Source organism: Varanus komodoensis, unplaced genomic scaffold, assembly GCF_004798865.1.
Source record: "Varanus komodoensis strain SLA01 unplaced genomic scaffold, ASM479886v1 scaffold93, whole genome shotgun sequence".
Taxonomy (NCBI): Eukaryota; Metazoa; Chordata; class Lepidosauria; order Squamata; family Varanidae; genus Varanus; species Varanus komodoensis.
Genome location: NW_025336635.1, coordinates 1348949 through 1372301, shown reverse-complemented (window position 1 = coordinate 1372301; position 23353 = coordinate 1348949). Strand labels below are relative to the sequence as shown.

Sequence of the window (23353 nt, the reverse complement as noted above, 5' to 3'; positions counted from 1 at the left end):
GGCTCAGTTCAGTTCCGCTTCCCTTACTCGCCTGGCTGCGCTCGCGGCGAAAGAAGGCCCACGCCACTGCCTTCAAAGAGGCCCCGCAGCTGCCCGGGGCATGGCAATTCGCCGCCCTGCACAGTCAGCGATCTCAGATTTCACAAGCCCACACATGAATGCCCAGCCTTCCGTTCCACCACAAGGCCGATGGGTGGGCTCATGGAACTTTGCTGGACTGCAAGTACAGGAGACCAGTTCAGAAGCTCTGCAGATGCTCTTTTGACGCAGCCGCCATCACGGCAAGACAATGTGGTGGTTGGAAGGAACGCTGCGTGCCCAAGAGTCACTCCCGGGCATGCAACGCCGGCGGTGCAGCTGCTGGGGAAGGCTGCCGTGCGCTGGGCAGGAATGCTGCAAGAGTCCTTCTGCCAAGCCTGAGCACCAGCCCCTCTTGCGCAATCCTGTCTCTGCACTACAAACAGCCACCTCCAGTCCTAACCTCAAAAGCCCCCTGCAAACAGCCAGTGCAGGACTCCGGAAGAGAGGCCTCTCCCTGGGGTCTTTCATTCGGGAGAACCGATTGGTGTAGTGGCTGAGAATGCTGGGCTGGGAGATCCAGGAATTCTGGGTTCTAGTCTCCACTGAGCCATGAAGTTCACCCAGTAACTCTGAGCCTGTCATATATTCTCAGCTTAACCTACCTCACAGGGCTGTTGTTATGAGGATAAAAGCAAGAGACCCTTGTAAGCCACCTTGGATTCCTTGCAAGAGGAAGAATGGCAGGATACAGACGCACTAACAATGGCAACTAATGAGGATCGAAAAAAGATGTCCATTAAGCCGTGTTTCAGGTGGAAGTTTTTCCTGCCACACCTAGAAATGCAAGGAAGTGAACCTAAGCCCTTGTGCAGGCAAACCTTGTGCTCTTCCACTGAACCAGGGCCCTCTTCTTCCAGCTGCCTGAGATAATTTTAACAAAAGATGCCAGTGAATGATTCAGGGGAAGTTTTGGCATGCAAACTACAGTTTCTCCTGTGTTACAGGGAGGTGTGCTTGCCTGTATTCTCTCTTGCATTTTCTTTCCCTTTCCCCCACTATAATAGAGTCGAAACATGTAAGAAGAGAGGAAGAGAGAAGAATCACTGAACCATGCTTTATTTTAAAAAATAGTTCAGCACTATGTCTAAAAAGCAGATGTGAATCAAGAATAAGGTGGCTGGAACGCTACTGATTTGCAACCCGGTAAATAAGAAGGAAAGGAAGGTTTCAAGCTAAAGATAAGAAGGAGATCCATCCTCAAAACTGGCAATTTGGCTTATGTTACATGTTTTGTTGAAATCAATTGTTCCAATAGGTGACAGAGTCTTCTTACCTCTTTGGCGCACTGGATGTCCATCATGAAGTTATGCACATGTTTCTCAGCCCTGCTGAATTCCAGTTTATCCGCTGCAACAGCCACCAGGAGCGCCGTACAGCCCACTCCCTGCAAAATAACAGGACGTGGCCTGAGCAGATGAACGTGGGAGCGCAGAAGAGAGATGCTCATGCCCAGGCTGTGGCGGGAGCTTGTATTTTTACAGGTCATATGGCTATGCTCCGGCATTCCACTTGTGGGCAGTTTCAGGGACTTGAGAGCTTGCTCAGAATGAGGTTCCCAAGAAGGAGGCTGCAGGAGTCCTGTGCTGTTTCTTGGCCAAACCCTTCTTTACACCAAGGTCAAGAGTGGGGTTCATAAAGCTCCCAGGCCAACAGACCTCTGCTTCCACCTCAGGTGCCTACAGATTTTTCCCCCAGATAGCACGTGCTTCTTCCTCTTCTGTTCAAACTCTCCAGCTGGACCTTCCCTACCCCTGGGGCAACAGAAATGACCAATTCCAGCAGAACAAAAGTCCATGACTGGCCCAAGGCCAACGTGGGGGTTAGAAGCCGGCCTTTCCCAAGCCTCAGCCCAGCAGCCCAGCCACCAGCCCATGCCAGCCCTGTGCGAGTTCGTTTAAGGGGCGAGACGGCGTAGCTCAGGGGGCACCTGCTTTGAATGCAGGAGGTCTCCAGTTCAGTCTTTGGTGTCTCCAGGCAGACGAGGATCCGACCCGGAGGCTCCAGGGAACTGCTGCCCCTGTAGTCAATGGGCAGACCTGCCCGGTGTGCTCCCAGGCTTTCGAGGGCCCCTGGGCGTGACTGCCTGGATAGGCCAACCCCCTTCTCCCCACCAGATTCCCCACAGCTCCTGCTCCTTGTCCTCACCAGTACTACCAGTTGCTGGCCGAGTGGGCAGAGCCCGTGGCGCCTCCTGCCACCGCCGCCTGGACCAGACCAAAAGGGCGGCCAGCAAACCAGCTGCAATGATGCAGAGCGGCGGCGGCAGCGTGAGGGGCTCTTGGCTGTTGCCCAGCCAGGCCCGCTGTAGACTCTGCAGGAAAGCCAACAGCTCACTCGAGGGGTGCCGTGCTGCCAGGAGATGCTCTAGGAGTCAGAGCAGGGCAAGGGTCCCTGGGGAAGCGCTCAGAACATCCGAGATATGCGTTGATTTGACGCGCTCCATTCAAGCACGCTTGGTATTTCATGCTATTTAATTTCAGTGGGTTCACAGTGGGTCACGCTTAGAGCAGGACCTGCTGAAACTGAAGCTCTATTTATTTCAATGTGTCTACTCTGTGTGTCTCTGGAATACGCTCCCCAGAGAGATTTGCCTGGTGCTGTCACTTTATTCTTTTCAGTGACAGGCTAAAACCGTTTTTATTTTCCCAATATTTTAAGGTTTGACTGTTATTTTAATATGAGTTTTATTGTCAGAAATTGGTTAGGATGCAGTGTTTTATTTTTTTTACTGTTAAACCGTCTTACTGTAAAACCGTCCCAAGAACTTGGTAAAGGACAGTCTAAAAAGCATTAAAAATAAGTAAATACATACATACATGCATACATACATACATACCCTAAGTAAGTCTGGATTTGACCCAATGTGAAAAGGTTACCTAGCTGCTGGTCATTTATGGGATTTCTAGCTAGAAACTGGGTTGAAATCAAAAGCAGACCAAAAGAACTGAGCTGAAAGCATGCAAGAATTCATATTCTCAAGGAACTTCAAATTTCAGATCATGAACTTCCTTGTTCGACATTACTGTGAACTGTTGTGGGAGTGATTCCAAATTTGAGCAAGGGTGCATTTCGGCTCACAACTGCAGGAGATGCCAAAACGTCGCTTACCATGACACCAGTGAAGAGACACACCACCTTCCCGCACGCCGTCACCGGCACCACGTCCCCGTAGCCAATGGTCAGGAAAGTGATGGGAATCAGCCAAAATGTGTCGCTCAGGTACTCATTCTCTTTCATATGCTTCCTGGCAGGTAGAAATGAGGGGAAGTCCATATGACATGCCGTTTTTTATATTTCTGTATTTAGGGTTTTAATACGCCCCGCTCTTCCGTGTTAACACACCTGAGGCTGCTTGAGGCAGTGTCAAAATAAGGAAAACAATAAAAGCCAATATTTTCTCTCTCTCTCTCTTTCGAACCCTGTCACTTCAAGGGACAAGCTGTTCATTGTTCTGCCGAGTGTGATGGGCCAGGTGTCAGCCAACAGAAAGGCTGCTTCTTCAGAAACAAAGGGCTTCTTTGGCAACAAAGAGCGCAGGGTTCAGGGTGTTCCAGAGGACCCCCCCCCTCTCCCCCCCCCCCCCCCCGCCCCCCACACTTTTTTTTGCCCCCCCCCCCCCCGCAAGGCTGAACTGCCTCTTCCGAGGCTGAGCTGCGGGCAGAGCTTTCAGCTCCAAGAGGCCGGTATTTCTGGCACACCCATCCCTGGAATCCAGTCGCCGGGGACTTCACTGGAAAGGAATTCGGCCCTCGGGCGGGACGAGGTTCTCCACCCTGGCACCGGGCAGCGTGACCTGGTGGCCCCAGGAGGTGGCCCCACGTACTGACAAGCAGGGGCCCCCCTTGGAGGAGAGACCTCCGTGCGCGCCCACGTGGCCTGTGCAGCAGGGTACCTCCTGCCCTCACCAGAGGCCTCCCCGTGGCCAGGGCCGAGCCGCGGCTCCGCGTGGCTTCTGCACTTGGAATGGGGCAGGTGTGGCAGCACCTTGCCTGCTGCAGGCAGGTGTCTTTTAGCTGCGTGGTGCCCAGCGAAGTGCAGAGGATGGAATTCCTGGACTTGCTTGGAAGGGGGACTCCAGCTGCAGAAATTCCTGGGTAAAAGGAAGGCCTTGCTGCTGGTCACCCTCTCCTAAGAACAAGCTGTAGAGCGCTTCCTGCCCCAGTTGGCTCTTTTCCCCAGATTCCACCTGTGGCTGGAAGGACAGGTGTTCCCATGACAGCTTCGAAAAATCATTTGATGGTGAGCCGTAGGGGTCAAGGCTCTTCATGCAGGTGAGTGAGCAGGTGAGAGGAAGGACGGAGTGCTCCGTCCTTTGCACCAAGCCCAGGGGGGCAAATGGGACCATTGGGACACAGGAAGCTGCCTTTCGCGGTGAGCGAGCCTTGGCCCATCCAGCCCCATATCGTTGACACTGACTGGCAGCAACGGGCTGCCAGGGTTACAGGAAGAAATCCTTCCAGCCCAAACTGAAGGTGACCAGTTCTGCTACTGGTCTAAAGCTCCATCCTGTCCTCCGTAGGAATCCTGTTAGAGAAGGGCCGGAGCAAAATACGGAAAGCAAAGCTAAAAGATGCAGGCCGGTCAGATTTGGGGGAGCTTGCTTTGCTGCTCTGGACCCAGACGAGCACAGACACAGCTGCAGGCTGGGGCTGCAAGCTGTCTTCCCCAGCAGCCGGAGAACTGAGGGCCCCTGGAAGGCTGGGCCCCACGGCCTCCCAGGATAATCCCCACTCCAAGCCGGAGGTCAGCCCATCCCCATCTACCCTCCAAAGAAGAAACCGCTGCAGGAGGCTTGCTGGGCCTGTCTGCAACCGAAAGAGCATCCACAAGAATGCTGCAGGTAAACCCCAGTGCCTCAGCCGTGCTTTGCCCTCCTCCCTCCCAGCTCTTCTCCCTTTAGTGCCGTGACTTGCCCACTGGACGCCCCAGGGAGGAAACCGCCTTGCCCCATACGCTGCCTGCCGGGAGAGCCTTCCAGGGCGGAGGTGCCGCTCAAGACACCGCGAACCAGCACCGGCGCAGCTGCAGCAGCTCCTCACCGTTCGCAGACGGACAGCACCCAGAAGGCGATGAGCCAGAGCCCCATGGTGAAGATCAGCAGCGCCCGCCCCGGCTGGCTGTTCACCAGCACCCGCAGCACAAAGGGGTACTGGAAGTGGATCTTGTTGAGGGAGCCGATGCTGCGGTAGGAGGCGTCCCCCAGCACGCTGCTGCGCAGCAGCACAGCCCGGGGCAGCAGGTAGAGGCGCAGGAACATCAGCAGCGAGAGCAGCATGTCGGCGTCCGAGAGGAACAGGAACGTCTGCTCGGGCGTGGGGTCCAGGCAGGGGAAGTCTCCGTCGGGGAACGGGTGGAGGGAGCACACCAGCAGCTCCAGCGCGATCAGGCCCAGCTTCGGGGCACTGACGGCGATCCGCCAGTCGGTCAGGGAGTTGTCCAGCATGAAGAGCTAGCGGGGCGAGGAAGAGGGAAAGAGAGCGGCTGTGACAATCGCTGGCGGCCCCTTCTCCGAGGGGGTGGGACCCGCTCGCTCCCCCAGCCAGGATGGGGCGTACAAGGGGCACGGCCTCCTGGCCCAGGATAAGAAGTGCACGAGGGGCTGCAGCTCCATTCCAGAAGCGTTCGTATCCCAAAGGACAGAGTGCCTCGAAAAGGAGGGGAGCCTCCCTGGAACCTTTGCTGCTGTTGTTCCAATGGAGGCGTCTTCCCTCCCCGCCGCCCCAGCCGGGTGCAGATGTGTTCAGTGACAGCGCTATCGTGGCAGGTGGAGCTCAAGACCAGAACAGGAGTGGGGGGCGGGGGCTTAAACCTCCTCCACGGAAGTGCTGCTGCCCCAATCCGGATCAGGGCCATGCACACTCGCAGCAGCGCGTGTCTGCACGCACGCACGCACTGTGCCAACATCACCCTTGGCCCTTCGGCTAAGAGGGCCTTGGTGGCCCAAGGTCACGCACTGGACTTCGTGGCTGAATGGTGATCTGGACACGGGCCTCGCTGGAACTCATCTGACACTCTTGGCTTGGATCCACAAGACACACTAAGCCACCGTGGCTTCACGTGTTGCCCAAGCCCACCCGCTTCCTGAGCCAAGAACCCATGGCTTGTTCTGGGGTTTACGTAACTGGCCATCGTTTTACCATGTCGTCCAAACCCAGGTGACAGGCTAAGTCACAGCCAGGCTGAAAACTATGGAGCTGCTTCAGCACGGTGGCAAAGGTCTTGCTGCACTGGCCTCGTGACTGCCATCAGCTTCCCCTCCCAGTGCTCCGCCCGACGCCAGAAAAGCCCTGGCCTAGTGCTGGCACTGGGGACCACAAGCCACTTTGCACTCTGCTTCCTCTGCAGAGGGGGCCAAGCACAAGAGAGTTGCCCCCCCACCTCCCACCCTTGCTCAGCGTGGAGGCTGCTCAGCTGAACTCACTCCACCAGTTTGCTCAGCGCTCCAGTGGGATGGAGGGGCAGGAGATGGATTCATTCCTCCACTGTGCTCCACTGTCTGGCCGGCTCATCGGAGGACCAGGCAAGGGGGCCATGCTGTGGGGCAACGAGCCACTGGCAGCTTCTGGGGTCATGCAAACCCACCCTCCGTCTGTGCTGGACGACACCTTTCCACATCCTGCGGTCAACATGCCGGGAGGGATAATGAACTTGCAGCCCAATCCTCTGGAGGACTACAGCTCCCATCAGCCCTAATCAGTAGAGCCAATGATGAGGGATGATGGGAATTGTATTCCAAAACCTCTGGAGAGCCACAGGTTGTGAACTGCTGGTGAAGTGTTTGCAAGCTGGCTTTTGGCAGCCCAGGTGTCTTCGTTAGAAACTCGGGCTGCCAACGCACCTCCAGGCATGTCTGTGCAGCATCTCTCTGTACACAGCGGGGTGAAAACGCCTGAGGAATTTGCACCGCAGCATACAAGCCCGGCATGGCTAAGCGCTGCTCCTGCGCCGCTGTAAAACAGGGCGTAAAATCAAGCACCAGGCTTAGTTCTGTTAGGAAACTGAAGCAGGGAGCCTGCAAGCTGGAGACATAATTTTGTTCTGACTAATGTGATTGATTGAGCTTTTCCTTACTTGCCTGGACTACACTGCATTATGCATGGGGCAGCGTCCCCCCCGTTAGTTAGACGGATCAGCTCGGGCTAATTTATCTCCTGGCTTCTCCCATTTTCTCCCCTCCCTCCAGTGTCTCCACTTCCCTGGCTCTCCAAGGTCCTTCTCCAATCCGGCACTGCTCCTTCTGCACTGGGTGTGCAGGGCAGGGCAAGAGGGCAATGATTTGCACGTGCCGATTTGCACAGTGCAAACAGTGGTGTCCAGGTGACTCATGCACTTGCCCGCTCAGTCCGTTGCCCAGGGGCCTGCTGCTGACGGGCAACAGTTTGCACAGTCCTTTAAACCTACGCTGAACAGGGCAGCCCTTCAGAAAGAGGCTCGCCCTCTCTAGAAGAGGGCCTCTGGCTCCCCTGTCCTTTCTGTTGTGTTGAAGCAGTAACAAGAAACTCAGAGGAACACCCCAAAAGTTCTTTGGAGAAGCAGGCACGAAACGATACTTGCTCGACTGCAAGTGACTGAACAAACCACATCTCAGGCAGGAAACAGCTCATTCAGATCGGCAGTGCAGATCAAATGGCCAGAGGAAAGAAAAACTCTTCTGAGGTGTATTTTCCAAGTGCCACTGGCTCGGCAGCCTCACAGTGCCGTTCAGAGACTAAACTTCTGGGCTCACATCCCAGGCCTTCAACATACACGTCTCCACCCCCTCCCGGCCCGTTCCATTAGCGTCTCTTTCCCTAGCAGTTGTAACCAGCATTTCAGAAAACCAGCTTGCGGAGAGGAGAGCGTGGCATGTTTGAAATCTAGATGGCGCGCCCTATTGCAAGGGAGGAGAAGGGCTGCATCTGTGCTGTGTGCCGAACGACCCGGCTTAGAAAAACTCCTGCTTGCCACCTGAGAAAGTTGCTGCCAGTCAGTGCTGACAATACTGAGCAGGATGGACCACACTGCTCAGTATCTGGCAGCTTCCTAGTTTCTTCTTACAACAGATGTGATGATGATGGTGATGATGATGATGATGATGATGATGGCACATTTTAATTGCATTACAAATTGCAGTAGAAAATCCAAGGCTCTCATCAGACTGGTCAATGCACAAGACAATGCTTTTTATTCACAAAACATAAGGAACATGAGGATGCTGCCATAAACTGAGCTGGTCCATCAGTCTAGCCCAGTTATGTCAACACAGACTGGCAGCAATGGTTCTCCAGGCTTTCAAGTGGTATGCATCATTTGGAGATATTGGGGCTGAATGTGCAAAGCAGGGACTCTACCACTAAGCTACAGCCCCTCCTAGAGATCTCCTGGGTTACACGGAAAGGAAAAGCTGTGAATTCTGAATGGTCCAATGGAAGTTCCCAAAAGGTTACTTTTCCTTTCATTGACTTCCATACTTGCAACCATGTTAAGAACATTGAGACACAGGCCCATTATTCTTTCGTGCACAAGCTCTGCTTAAATGGAATCTCTCATCCAAAACTGATCAGAAGAACATCAGTTCTCCTCTCCACTCGTCCATCTGCTTCTCCTCCTCAATTATTTCATTGACACCTGGAGGGGTTCTGGGACCTGCAGCAGGTGTGACATTGCGTGTCCTATGGCGACCCACCTACATGCAAGGCTCCAGTCACCCACGTGGTAGGATAGGTGCTACAGATATGCAAAAGATGTGAGATTGCGGGTGCCCTGCTACAGAAGCCCGAGACCAATTCCCCTAACCATCTTTCTCCCTCTGGTTGGTACCGTACATAATGAGCACATTCACACATGCGTAGCAACCCACCTGAACAATTAAGCCACGGGGGGTTGGGGATAGTAAGAGCAAATGACGGTGTCCGCAGGAGACAACCAGGCACACGTGGCTCGTCCCCCTCCTCCCTGCCCTCCCTGCTGGTCCTCGTGCTGGGATCCCGCGGCACCCTGCGACAGCACCGACCTCTCTCTCCTCTTCCCACCATGATTGTGAGCTGGAGGTTTTTGTCCCTTGACCCCGTTTGTGGGGGGAGATTGCAAGTGTGCCTGGACAGCCAGCTCCTGCAGCCTCTCCTCGGACCATCACTGCCGCCCTTTCAAAGGGCTCAAGCAGCACCACAGAAGAGCTTCCAGTGGGTGCCAACGCTTTTAATCCAACATATGCACATGTTTTGGGTTTGAACCACGCCTGCCTAACAGAAACCACCCATTGCTCTGTCTGGACCCTATTCTAAAAGCAGGCAGGATGCACATTTCCTCTTTCCCAAACAACTTGAAGTTTCGGGAAGTATGCAAAATAGGCTGGGATCAGCCGCCGTGAGCCGTCACAGCCCCGAAGTAGCCCCGTCCAGTCCTTTGTGGTGGATGCAGTTTCCCAAAAGGAGGAGTCCTGGCTGGCCAAGCTCGGGCTGAGTGACTTGCCCTTCACCTGAACCCCCGAGCCAAGAATGCGTTTCACCCGCAGGTCTGGGTCATAAACTGAGGGCACAATCGCCCGCACAACGGCCTCAGCTTGTCCCGCTTTAAGAGGCACAGCTCTGTTTATTCCTTCCCTGTACGTGCCACCAAATACGTACGAGCCACTGGAGCAAATCCTGTTTGCTATTTCCACGGCAGAAAAGCGGCCAAACCAGCACATGTGCATCAAGGTGTAAAAATACCTGGACAAGGCCTGCCAGAGTCGCTTCTGCGTGTTTTCTTGGCCTGCCCACCTCCTCAGCCACTGTGTGTGCAGGATGCCGCCTTGCTGGAGGAGGTGACACTCGGCCAGCCAGACTCGTGCCCACAGACTTTCCACGAACCTTCTTAAAACCATCTAGACTGGCAGCCACCATGGTGAATTCCATAACTGTATGCCGCATGAAGAAGCCCTTTCTCTTGTCTGACCGAAAGCTTCCCCCAGTCAGTTTTGTGGGATGACTCCAAATTTGTGTGTTTTGGGAGAGAGAAAAATGCCTCCCTCTCCATTTTGCCCACCCTGTGCATCATTTTGAGCACCTCTATTATGTCTCCCCTTCCTCGCCTTTTTTCTAAGCTGAATAGTCCCAGTTTTTGCAGCCATTCCTCAGGGGGAAATGCCCCAGCCCCTGGATAACTTTCATGGCCTTTTCGGCGTTTTTCCAGTTCGGAAATGTCCTTATTCAGGGGAGGCAAACAGAACTGAACACAACAGTCAGCGCAGAATACTCAAAACAGTTTTGGTGTGTTGTTTACTGTTTTGTTGCATTGTGTCTATGCCTTTGATCTTGTCAACTACCCAAAGTGGTTTATATGTAATAAATAAATGCTCACAGTGTAGTCACACCAAGGAGTTGTACAAGGGGAGTAAGATCTTTGCAGTTCCATTTTCTGTCTTGTTTCTAATTGTGCCTAGCATGGAGTTTGCCTTCTCCACAGCAGCTGAGCCCTGGGCTGGAACTTTGACTGAGCTCTCCATTACTTCTCCAGAACCCCTTCCTTGGCCTGTTACTGTTACTCCCAGTCCCATTGGTGTGTATTCGTAATTCAGATTTTTAGCTCCAACATCTATTACTTTACACTTACTTATATTGAACTGCATTTGCCAGTTCAGTGCCCATTGCTCCACCTTGGAGCGATCCCTTTACGGTTTTGACCCTTCTAAATAATTTGGTGCCACCAGCAAATGTTCTTCTTACTCCTAATTCCAGATCATTTACGAATAGGCTGAAAAACATTGGTCCTCATCCAGAACCCTTTAGGAATGGGCTGGCGATCATTCTCCGTGGGAGAAATGGCCATTCCTTCCTGCCCTCTGTCTTCTGCGCTGTAACCAGTTTGTGATCCATAAGGGAACTCGCCCCTTTTATTCTGTGACTGCTCAGTTTGCTCAGGAGCCTTAAGTGAGGGACTTTGTCAAAAGCCTTCTGGAAGTCCAGGTAAACCATCGTTACCAGATTGGGTCCGCCTACATGCTTGTTGGCACTCTCAAAGAACCCCAGTAAGCTTGTGAGACAAGACTTCCCCTCATGGAAGCCATGCTGAGCTTTTCCCATCCGGGCTGGGCATGCTATATGTTTACTGATTCTATCCTTAATGATGCTTTCGAGCAGCTTGCCGAGAATGGATGTTGGACTAACCAGCCTGTATTTTCCTGGATCTTCCCTGGATCCATTTTCAAAAATGGGCGTTTCATTGGCCATTTTCCAATCCTCTGGTACAAGGACTGTTTTTAGGGACGGATTAAATATTTTGGTGAGAAGGTCAGCAATGCCATGTTTGAGTGCTTTAAGTACTCTGCGAGGGATACTGTCTGGACTTGAGTGACTTGGTGATCTTCATTCAGGTTATCAATCAGGTTGGGAGCTTCTTCCTTGGTGTTATCTGCCTGAATTCCTCAGACTCCCTTCCGGGACTCGTAAGCTCAGGGGCAGGTGGGTGCTCGTCATCCTCTGTGAAGACTGAACACAAGAATTCGCTCAGCTTCACTGCAATCTCCACAGCCACCCTTACAGCTCCTGGAATTCCATCATTGCCCAGCGGTCCAACTGCCACTCCAGCTCTTTTCCTACTTTTGATATACGCGTATTTAAAGCATTTTGCACTGCTGACCTTGATGTTATTAGTGATATGTCCTTCCAACTGTTTCCTTGCTTCTCTGCTTGCACCTCCCTGGTGCAATTCTGTGGTCCTTTCTGTTCATTTGAACAATACGTCCATCTCCTGAAGGCAGCTTTCTCTCCCTAATGGTTTCCTTAACTCTAATTAACCAAGCTGGTGATTTCCTGGACTTTGTGCTGCCTTTCCTCATTTATTTATTTATTCATAAGATTACTATCCCACCTTGCTTTTTGCAAAGAACTCAAAGCAGCTTGCATAATTCTCCTCCGGCTGCTCTCAATCTTACCCCCACAACAACCCTGTGAGGTAGGTTGGCCTAATGCTATGCACATTTTCTGTTCCTCTACTATAGTATTTTTGAGTAATTTCCAGGTGCTATGAATTGATTTCCTTGGTCCTCTACCTCAGCTTCTGCTTAACCAGTCCCTTAATTTTGGGGAGTTCCCTCTTTTGAAGTCAAACACAACTCTGTTTGGCCTCCTTGGCAGTCTTCTACCTAACTGAATATTAAACCTGATGTGACTAATGGCTTGACAACATCTCCATCCTGTACTATGTCCTGGGCAATTCCACCAAGGCTCAACCCAGGATTGCCTCCCCTCTCATTGGTTCCACAGCGAACTGCGGCAGGGCATGGACATTTAGGACATCAAGAAATTTATCCCCTTGGTCAGAACTGGGGCATCCATTTATCCAGTTGATGTGCAGGTAGTTAAAGCCACCCTGTGCTTGGAAGCCTCCCTGCCTTCATTTCATTTCCTTGAGGCCATTAGCGGAGGGTCAGGGGGAGCCTGAGCTCCAGCTCGCTCTGCCACCGTGTGCCAAGCGACCTCGGACTTCTCCCTCTCTCTCAGCCCATCTCCCCTTCGTTGTGTCCATTGGAGCAGCGTTCCCCAGCCTTGTGCCTTCCAGGCACGCTTGGACTGCAGCACCCAGCGTTCCCAGTCATGGCCCTACTGGATGGGAATTCTGGGAGCTGCAGTCTGAATGCCTCTGAAGACCACCAGGTGGGAGAGGGCTGCATTGGAGAAATAGCAGGGTGTTGTGCTTACCTGGATCTCCTTGATGTGGAACGCCAGGATCAGGATCAGCAGTCCCGCTGTGGAGAGGGTGATGAGGCACTTCACCAGAAAGGAATAGGCAAACCACTGGAGGGTGGGAAAAGGAAGGGATCAGTGGGGGAAGAGCCTTGCATCCTCACAAAACCATGTGGCTGGCATCCCTCTGACAAGGTTGCACGAGCTGCCCTTCCCTCCAAGGTGCTTCAGCCCCCCAACAACGCTGAATGTCCGGAATTCCTTCCGAGAGGGGCCCACAAGGCTCACATCGGGGGTAGGGGGGAGTGTGCACCTCCAGGGGGCCTGCACCCCGGGGGGGGGGCATCTGACAAGAGCCCAAGGGCAGAATTCCAGTTTCAAAAAACTTGGAGGCTGCATTCCAGGGTGGGTGGAGCCACAGACAAAAGGGGTGGGGCCAACAGACCAGCATCTTTTAGCTGGGAGCTCTTACTGCCAGCAACTGAGGCTCAGGAATCTTCTAAAAATGGAGAAAGCAACTGTGCGAAAGCCACAAAATCAACCAATCATCATTTGTTTGGGAAAAGAGGGTCACCACCAGAGTCACCAGGTGAGTTGGATTTGGGCCCCGGCCTCTGCAGGTCCTCCTCCCCTGTGAGATACTAAAGCCATTGCATGCTGCTGTTAGTTACCGTAAGAGGCATCCAGGGGCCTGGAGGGGAGCATGGAATGAACACCAGGGAGAAGCGTGAATTTTAGTGGCAGACCGTGGGAAGGGGAAGAGGGCGGAGCTGGCTGGGGAGATGAGTCATTCCCTGTTTTATCCTGCCCAGGTTTCACTTTACTGCAAGAATACTGTCACTGTTCCTCAAATTAACACTTTGTGTGGGTTCAGACACCAGGATAATCCTCACTAAGGCACTTAGTATGGTCGAGTGTGGGCTGTCCTTGCCCCACAAACCACAAGCTGAAACTTGGAGTCTTGTGTTGTCTGAACCCAGCCACGAGAACAAACCAGTTTGCCCACCATTACCAACCCATGGTTTGCTGGGTTGTGAACTGTGGATAGCCCATGGTGAATAAATCATGGTTTATCATTGCAACTGGGTTCAGACAACAAATAACCCATATTTCAACATCCACCCATGTTGTCTGAGCCTAGGTTCTGTCTGTTGTTAACCTGGACTAATTATCAGTGAACCCTGCCCCCCCCCCCGCAAACCGTCCATAAACCATGCAATTAGATGCAGTTTTGTAGTGGAACCAGGTTTCAAAGGCCAGAACACCTCCTTTGTAACTGCCTATCACCACAATAGCTCCACAGAACTTGGAGAGGCTGGTTGGCAGGCAGTTCCGGGCAAATAAAGGGAAGTAGTTGTTCACAAGGTTTAAACAAAGGATTATTAACAGGGGGACTAGATGCAATGAGCACATTTTGCCTGTGTTGAAAGATGCACGCATTGGCATTCAGGCATTGTTTTGACGAAAACTCTCCCTGCCCTAACGGAGCCTTCCTCTACTCAGCATTTTAGATGGGAGGGAAAAGAGCAAAAGCCAGGAAGCCTTCCGAAGATTTGACAGGGGGAGGAAAGAGGGCTATTCCAGGAAAGGGGTGTGACCAGCTGGAGAAACTTGGGGGGGCCCGATTCTGACCTCCTGGTGGCCAGATCTAACCCATGTGCCTGCCGATCCATATCCCTGGACTAAATGGATCTCTGGCTGGCTCAGCAAAGCACTTCTTTTCTTCTTAAGGACCATGTTTTTGGAGTCTGCACTCTCATCGATTCATCTGGCCCTCTGTTTTCTTCTTTGCCATAAGAACGGCGGCATCATTTCTGTACCCCTGCTGGTCTGGATGGAGAACAACAAAGGTGGATTTGTCCTCAGAGCTGACCCAAGACATTCTGCTGCCTGGGAAAAGGCACCAGAGCTCCTCCTCTGCTCTCATTCCATGCATAGATGCTGATCTTATTTTGGCTTTGCTGACTGGCCGGCATCCCAATGGGGAGCGGGTTAATTCAGGGGGTGCAAAGCTGGCTGTGTGGCGCACACGGTGGGGACCCTCCCTCCACGTGCACATGTGCACGCGCCAGCATTCGCCTTACTGGGCCACCCCGTTCTGCCTCATGTTAGGGCCGGCCTGCTCAATTCTTTGCTCATAGCTTCACACTTTACAACAGGCGTTTGGTTTAAAAGCTCGCGAGCACTGCTGGCTGTGGGACTTTTGTACCTGACTCACGCCTCCACTAGATTAGCAGTAACAGCTCTGCTTGTTCCTCACCGAACAGAAGGAGTTAAAACCCTGGTGCCTGAAGGAACAGGTGAGGTGTGTGACCAAGGCCCCAAGTGCCCATAAAACAAACACCTCATTGTGGTTTTGTTGAAGGCAACAGTGTTCACCCAGGAAACAGGCTGCCACCTCCACCAGGTGCTCCTTAGGCAGGCGGCTGACTTCACAAGTGGGGCCACCCTCTTCACACACCCAGGCCACAAGCTTCTGCACACTTACTGGAAAGGGATGTGCAAGAGCGGCCTGAGAGCACAAGAACCTGCCAGCAGCTTCATTCCTCGCCAGAGGATGTAGGACTGACACGTTTGTTTTGCGTAAAATATGCATGCGCAGCACCGACCTCAGGGGATGCTGTGCCTTCCTCTGGGAGGCGTTAAAGCCGGAGGTTCACCCTGAAGGGAAGAAGGCTGGAGAAGGGCCACAGGTTCACCCTGGAGGAAAGCCTTTGTTGAGCTGAGCTGTGGGTACAGGAGCCTTTCCAAGGCCCAGCTCCCTTGACTCCACCTCTGAAAGGAGCCCAGCCAGGTGGGGAGACACCCTTTGCAAATATTATTAGAGTGGAGGAAGTGAAATGGGACCGCACTCAAATGAGACAGAATCAGGGTAGGACCTGAAGGACATTCAAGGGTGACAGAAACAGACAGCCTGGGGTGGGAGAAGTAGAGTAATTACGGCAGGGTCCTCGCACCGTTTGAGTGAGGCTCTTTTAAAAGCCGGAGGAAAGCTTTTAGTCTTGACCGACTGTCTCTGCAAAGCCATTCGCAGCAGCCCCGGTCTGCAGGTGAGGGGGGCCTCTTGGCTGGGGAGCAGCCCTGGCTGGCATGAGGAGTTGACAGTCTTTGAACTCAGCACTGCACTTCAATGCAATTAGCGGCTCACCAGGTTGTGTTCCAGGGCATGGAAGTGCTTCTGGGCTGAGTTTCCCATCTGCCAAAGGTGCCAGCGCAGCCCAGGGGATGCTTCTCTGCATGGAGGACAACCATAAGAGTGCATCCTCTAGCAAAGTGGATTTGCCTGGGACAGGTTACGGCTTTATCGATTAGCAATGCCACTGCTCCTTTCAAACATAGACCCCAAAGTGCTTTGCTAAAGAACACCAAGAAGCAACCCCCCCACACACCTCGGGGCTCACGGCTGGAGGAACGCTAAAGTAAACAGGGTCATTTTCGGTAAATGCCTAAACGTGCCTGTGTAGAGCCCTGGTGCATTTTCAGAAGGGTGCCACTGCAAAGAAGGCCCTTCTGTACGGTGCTGTGGAGCAGAAAGCTGTAGGCTGGCGAACAGACAACAGTCTGGGAAGGTGGAGAAAGGTGGATGTCCCTTGAGGCAACCAGGTCCTATGACAGAGCCTGGGAGCCACTCACAGGAACCCCTTTTCTCTTTTCCTCAAGATGGTGGTATCTGTTTATTTAAACTGCCTTGTGGGGAGTTAGAGAAGATAATTCCCCTAAAATAATCCCACTAGCACGGTGACTTTTCATCAAGTAGATTTGCCAATGTGTGTTTCAAATCATCAAATGAGGCATGAACTGGGCAACACACTTTCAGGTTGTTTTCAACAGCAACAATAGATCAAACAGGCACAATTAATTAATTCTGGCTTACCAGCACATGCTTCTGTATTCATCAGGTGAATCCTTTGGGTTGGGTCCAAGTTACTAACTTAAGTCCCATTCATTTTAGTGGGTTTACTTGCAGTAGGACTTACACCAGTTATAACACCCGAGACCCTGTCCTGGAAGAGGCAGGGGTGAACCAAGTCTGGAGTGAGGATGCTGGGGAAACAGGCGTTTCTAACAGAAAGTGGGGTGCCATCATGGCCCTTTCCATCTTGGCCCAGACCCAACCCACTTTTTGATTAGCACACTCTGAGCACAAAGAAGTCCAACCGAGCTCGGCTTGTGTGTTCCTCAGCCCTGCAAACTGAGCATCCTTTGAGAAGCAGGGCTGCTACCTTTTCACAAACAGGTAAACCGTACTTGGTGCCTTTGAGAACCAGGGCAGTGCAGTGGGATTAGAGTGTCCAACTAGGACTTGGGAGGTCTGGATTCTAGTCTCCCCGCTGCCACGAAGCTCACTGGGTGACTTTGGGCCAGTCACTGACTCTCAGCCTAGCCTACCTCACAGGGTTGTTGTGAGGACACAATGGAGCAGACTACGAGGACAAAGATGACATTTGCTGCCACGGGGTCCCTGCAAGTGAAAGGAAGGCTATAAATGCAGCAAAACAAATACACAAAATGTAAGAGCGACATGGGAAAAGGAATACAACAGACACACCTTCCTTCCTTGTGGGGTTGAGGGAAACGGGGCATAACATCTGCCTCTTATTCAGCCATTAAAGGTGCAAAGTCTTTATCAATTAAAAAATAAAACAGAAAATTACTGACTTCCTGCTGCTTAAAGGTAGGGCAGAGCAGTGTCTTCCCAACTGACATGCTCCAAACTAAAACTCCCATCATCCCCAGCTAGCAGAGCCTCCCAGGCCTGCTTCCCTGGCCTCCTCCATCTAGTTGTCATCCCTGCAGCACATCTTGAGGGCACTGAGTTGGAGAAGACAGGCACAGAGAGATCAGAGGCTTTCCCTCTGCTTTCACATCTCAGAATAAGCTCTTAACATTTCCGTCTTGCCCACCCTCCCCCCTGCTCCCCAGTCTTCCCTGTGCCCCACCCCAGAGCTGCACTGAGACCTTTTGCGTGAATGTCTGACAACCACTTTCCCCATCCATCTCTAGCCACTAGTCCCTGCTCCCCTCCCAGTGCTGAGGACAACTCCTAGGAGTCCCTTGGCTCCTCCGTCCTTGCCCTGGGCAGTTCCCACCGCTGATGTGTCACCTAACCCATCCGGATTAATATTTGTTCTGTGACCAGTCCCAATCTTGGCTTCCCACCCCCAGCTCTCCAGCCCCAGCCATGAAGGGAGCGATTGTGTCCAGAACAAGTACACAAAAGGAACTTTGGCTTGTTCTTGCACCCGGATAAGGGGCCTGTTTGCGTGCCAGAAATGGGTGGATAAGGAAAGAAGGGGAAGAGAAAAGACAGAGACAGAGGCCTGGTTCTTACCCAGGTGCTGAGCCTGGGGGCACCTGCACCCTGCTGGAAGGGGGGCAGCTGGAAGCTGGCACCGCTGAGTGCTGCTCCAACCGCACAGCTGCCCTGCACGTGGGAAATGTGAGTGGCAGGGAGAAGCACTCTCACTCAGGCGGCTCCCTGGTGAGCTAGTTTTCTGTTTGCAGGGAATACCTTTGCAGGGTGAGGCCCCACCTGTAAGTCTGAAGTGTTACAGGTTTAACACTTCAGAGACAACTATGGCACAGACAGAGAAGCCACGGTGCACGCTTGCTGGCCGAGTTTCTCGAAAATATGGGTCTTCTGCTACAGCAGCAACACTCGGTTCAGCCAGTCCCTTGTGGGCTGGACACAGTCCTGGTTTGCTGGTTTCTGGGTTTGCTAAAAGGAGACTAAAATAATAGCATCAGCATTGCTTTTCTGATTTTGTTCCTGGTTTTCCTTCGTTGGAAATGTGGGTGCCGCTTCAAACTTGTGAGTGAGGATTCTCTGGATCCTGTGGGTCAGCTAGTCCAAGCCCCTGCTCAGTGCAGGAATCTTGGAACCAGTTGGTGCCCATTGTGATGGAAAACAGAGCAAGAATGGTAGGTGGAGCCAAGAGGACACCATTATCCACAGCAGGGACCCACTGTAAAGAATAGGAAAACTGAGGCCAAGTTACTGTGGGATTATGCCTACAAGGCTTGGGCAGAGGGCGAGCCACACAGTGCCCAATCAGCTTTCTCATGGAGCCCCATTTTTCTGTTCTGACAGAAGCCCAGCACAGAGAAGAAAAGCTAAGGCAAGGCCACTACGGCAAAGCAGTGGGTCTTCTCTTTTATACCCCACACAAGCAAGTCTTTCCCTTTCATGCTGCATTTCTTCCTTCAAGCACACCAAGCCAAACCCAAAGGGCCACTGCCCCACCTGCACAAGGCTATGAGTCACGCTTCCTTGTAATCACGGCATCCTCAAAGGTTGGTCGGCACAGCCGTTGCAGGAAAGCTTCTGCACCGGACAGTTCACCCTCGTCCCCAGCAGAGCGTTGGCTGCCAAGCAGCACTTTTCCTTAGGAAGTTGAACCTACTGTTTAGAGGAAGCCTCTTTCCCTGCCATTTCCAGAAATAATGTTCCGGTCCTCCCCTGTGCAGCCAGTCTGCCCCCATCTTCTGTGTGACTTCAAGCTGTTTGAAGTCCCCCACCCCAAAATTCTCCCTTCTCCAGGTTAAATATACCAGCTTTGAACCACTCCTCCTAGCATTCTGGACTCCTCACCATCTTGGGTGCCTTCCTCCGGATGCATTCCAATTCGTCAAAGCACTTGCCAAAATGTGGCACCCAGAAATGGTTGCAAAGCAGACTGGGAAGAGTACTTCTTGTGAAGTGTCCCCTAAGCGTCTGTTAATGCATGTGGGGGAAAGCAGAGGAGAAGGACGTCACCCGATGCCAGAACCCCACCCTCTTCCATCTCCAGACCAGCACTGCCTCTGAACATGTTCCGGTTGTCACATGCTTAAATTCACAAATCAAACATGGCATCACACCTTCTCAGGAAACAGTTATGCGTAATTCGCAAACATGCCTGCACTGGAACCTGGTGCAGGTGCCAGACTATGGTGCATAATTGCTAATGACGGTCAGGCAAAGTGATCGGACGACCGGGCAGGAGGGGAGCGAGCTCTGGGCCTTGGTGCAAGAGTGCAGAGGCTGGAAATATCGAAGGGTCCCTACTTTTCTGTTAGGACAGGGGATCAGTAGCAGGGACAATGCCACAACCGTGCAACTCTCTCCTGGGGAGAGAGCCCGGCCGTTGGTGCTGCCCCATGGGCTTGCACGAGGCAGATGCAGAGTAGCAGCTGAACCAACAACTGATCAAAGAGCCTCCCTTAAACTATGCCAAGTGCAAGCTTTTGAGCAAAGGCAGCACAAGCTATTGGGCTATGGGGAAGGACATGACTTGCTTCTCCTTGCATGCCTGTCTTTGCCCTGCAGAGCAGTTCCCCAAGATTTCCCAAGAGCAGTTGCCTTTTCTTTGCCCACTCCCCCAGCAGGCTTCTCAAGGTGCCCAAGAAAAGCAATCCCTCAAGACAGGCAAATTACACACCTTCTGCATGGCAGAAGGTCAGCATTGGGGCTGATTTATCTGCAGTGGCTTGGCTGATTTTATCTGTGGCCCCCTACTTTCCAGTCCATTTACACTGAGGGCCTCTCCTCTATCGCTTTGCTGCTTTGTTGAGGCCTTGTCAAACAACAATACCTAGGGAAGCTGAGATAAGCAAGGTCAACTTCACAAGGAATTTCACTGAATCACTAAGATAAACCACAGCTGCACACAACTGCGTGGCCTCCTTGCATGTTAGCTCAAATCTGCTTTGCAAAATGATTTATAACTGCCCCTGTGCAATTCGCACCTGCCTTCATTTGGTAAGTAAATTTCGGTAAATGCAGAGTGAGAATGAGGGGGCAGGAACCCAGATGGTGCCTCTTCCAACTGCAGCAGGATGGGGTGGCAGGGGTGCATATTTTCTGAATTTAAGAAACAAACCCTGCATGTAGAAAACTAGTCGGGGGGGGGGGGAGTCTTAGCCATACTACCATTTGCTGAAGTACTCCTCTCCTTTCTCAGTGTTGGCTAGTGCCCCCTGGGGATGGTGGCAGGCAGGGCAACTAATAGAAGGCAGAGCCAAAGGGGTCAAAAATATCTCCATCTGCAACCCATTCTACAGAAATGGCAAACTGAGGCAAATAACTTTGATCATGCCTATGAAGAAGAGGACTAGGTGTGCAGAAACCACAAAACACAAAAGGGCTCCTTTGGAGACACCATTTCTTTTCCAGCCCCTGTTTTTATGCTTTATGCACCTTCCCAATATACAAAGTAATGCAAGTAACTTCAGCATCGTTCATGCAAAGCAGGAGATCTTATCTTCTCTCTTTTACACACACAAAATTTTACATTCCTTCTTTTCTGTCCTTCTGTTTCACAGCCACACCCACATACACCTGAAGTGGTAAAGCCCAGGTCCCGGCTGCCCTGTTCCACCACTCGCCCTTCTCAGAAGTTAAGAATAAAGGGTCACCCCAGCCATAGGACTCTCTCAAAGCCCCTGCAACCAACCGGAAGTACACGGAATTTTTAGGGACAAACCAAGAGGCCAAAGCAAAGCAAGAGCTTGGCAGTAAGCTTTGCAAGAGTTAAACTGCTAGATCACATCCAAGAGTTCCTTACAAGAGTTTAGCTGTTCTTTGTAAGTTAAGCAAAGCCTTTGCAAGACTCGCGAGCATTAAGGAAAAACAAAAAACAACCCCCCAAAACCCAGAGCTGCTAGTTAAATCAAATACTTTGACAAGAAGCTATAATATTCCTCTTAAAAACCCGAATCACCAAGAAAGACACATCTCTTGTGCAACTGTTACAGTTGGGGCTTCAAAACAAAGCCAGAAAGAGGCCTAAATCTGTTTAATTAATCCCCATGGGCTGGCCAGTTGGGACCCAGCAAACTGTGTGTCGCCCACCAGCCTAAGGGGGCGGCCCCTTGTGGGGGCTGGATAAAGTGATCTCCTCCCTTTGCTGTGGGCCTAGAACTGCAAAAACGGAGAGCACGTGCTGTCCGTGACTAGGGCCAGAGGGCCATTGGACATGGCAGGTGGCCAGTGACTGGCTTCAGTGGCCACGAGTCGCCCAGGCCAGCTGTCAAATGCTTGCATCTCTTTTTATCCCATATTTAAGAGAGGGGTCTGAAGAAGGGTGCCTCTTATGAACATGCCAGAGGATTTGCTCTCAGCCTGTGCCCATGGGGCTGAGCATGTCTGGGCGAGCGTTACCAGCTCTCATGCCCTCCTACTGGATTCTTCTCAAGGGCATTCCCAGACGGACGCCCCTGGCTCCCACCGGGTCCTTGTCTGACTCTTCCCCCCATGTCTCGCCCAGCTTGTTCCTCCAGCACGTTCCTGAGGCAGGGAAAGGGAACATGAGCAGAACCCAGAACGGATCCAAGGTCTATCTGCAGAGGGTGGGCCAGGAAGAAGTCCTCATCCAGCAGGGGAAGTCTGCTTCAGCTCTCTGTGCCCTTTGGGGAGCTGGAGCCACAGTGACGTGCGAGGCCAGGGCTAAGCAGAGAGACTCCCATCAGAGCAAGGAAAAAATAACCGGGGAAAGCATAAAGCTGTGCACGGAATGGCAGGGGGAAGGGAGGGCAAGGGGCCGCATGCCAGGACTCCCGCCCCGTGCCAAGCAGCAAGAGCTTGTGCAATCCACTGGCTCTCAAACAAAAGGCGGCTCAGTCCCACAGCATCCGCATGCGAGAAATGCCGGCAAGATGCTTCCTTGATCTTCCCAGGGGCTGGAAGAGATTCTCACATTAGAGTGGGGAAGCGGAGCAAGCCGGCGCAAAGGACATACACCTGTTGTTGGTAAAAGCTTTTGGTCTGCACTTTTAAAGCCCTCTGGGTCGGGGGCTATGCGGCTTTTGCATTCTGTGTTGCACCTGGCACAAGGGTGAAGGAGACAAGAGGCTTACATGAGCAGCTTCTTGCAAGGTTCCCTCCAGCACCGTTTCATGCCCACCTTGGGATTCCACTGAAACTTAATTAGAATCGATCTTCATGTCATCCTACCTACCACTGGCTTGCTGTTACTATCCCATGATAGGGCTATACCATGACTCAGAGTCAGTGGGCATAGTGGTTAAGGGTGCTGGACTGGGACTCTAGTTCTAGTCCCCACTCAGCCATGAAACTCAGTTACAAACTCAGCCTAACCTGCCTCACAGGGTTGTTGGTGTGAGGTTGAATGGAGTGAGGAAGGGCTATGCGAATCTTCTTGGGTTTCTTGCAAGAGGAAGAAAGGTGTGTGGGGGGGGTGTACCACAGTAACAACACAGACACTCTAGGGTCACGAACTGACTAGGAAAAGATGAAGAACCCCCAAGTCCACAGGGGCTTCTGATCGCTGGTCCAATTGCCAGATTGTGTGTCTCTGTGTAGAAGTCAGAATTTTGGATGCTGCCCATTTTGTGATTAAAAACACCAAAAAGTAATGCTGGGGCATTCGGTCTGGAAGTCAGCAGTACAGTTTTGTGCAATGGCCCTGCCTGAATCCTGCTTGTGCGTGCTGAGGAGCGTGGGGGGCTCTGCTCATCCTTCCCACACGCTGCTTCCCACACGTGACTGGGGGGATGTGCACAGCTGCTTTGCCGCATCTGCCTCCCCGATGCGCATCACTGGTATGCACTACTGAGGCCAGCAGGGTGTCCCTCTGGCAGCTGTGGCTGCACAGCAGAGCCCCTCTGTGCACGCAGCTGCCCCAGGC

At 52.5% G+C, this 23353-nt stretch overlaps 1 protein-coding gene across 3 annotated transcripts in view; it reads right to left on the bottom strand.

Annotated features, from left to right (window-relative positions):
• The window catches only part of KCNN4 (potassium calcium-activated channel subfamily N member 4), a 44013-nt gene that overhangs the window by 7256 nt on the left and 13404 nt on the right, over window positions 1–23353 (bottom strand). For 2 of the 3 annotated variants that reach the window (XM_044418815.1, XM_044418816.1), the window contains 4 exons: window positions 12741–12836; window positions 5121–5530; window positions 3190–3325; window positions 1355–1465 (listed from right to left, as the gene is read on the bottom strand). In XM_044418815.1, coding sequence (XP_044274750.1) covers window positions 1355–1465; window positions 3190–3325; window positions 5121–5530; window positions 12741–12836 — 753 coding nt within the window. Of the gene's footprint in view, window positions 1–1354; window positions 1466–3189; window positions 3326–5120; window positions 5531–12740; window positions 12837–15873; window positions 15979–23353 lie in introns of those variants that run through there. The other variant, XM_044418817.1, reaches the window with a different exon arrangement.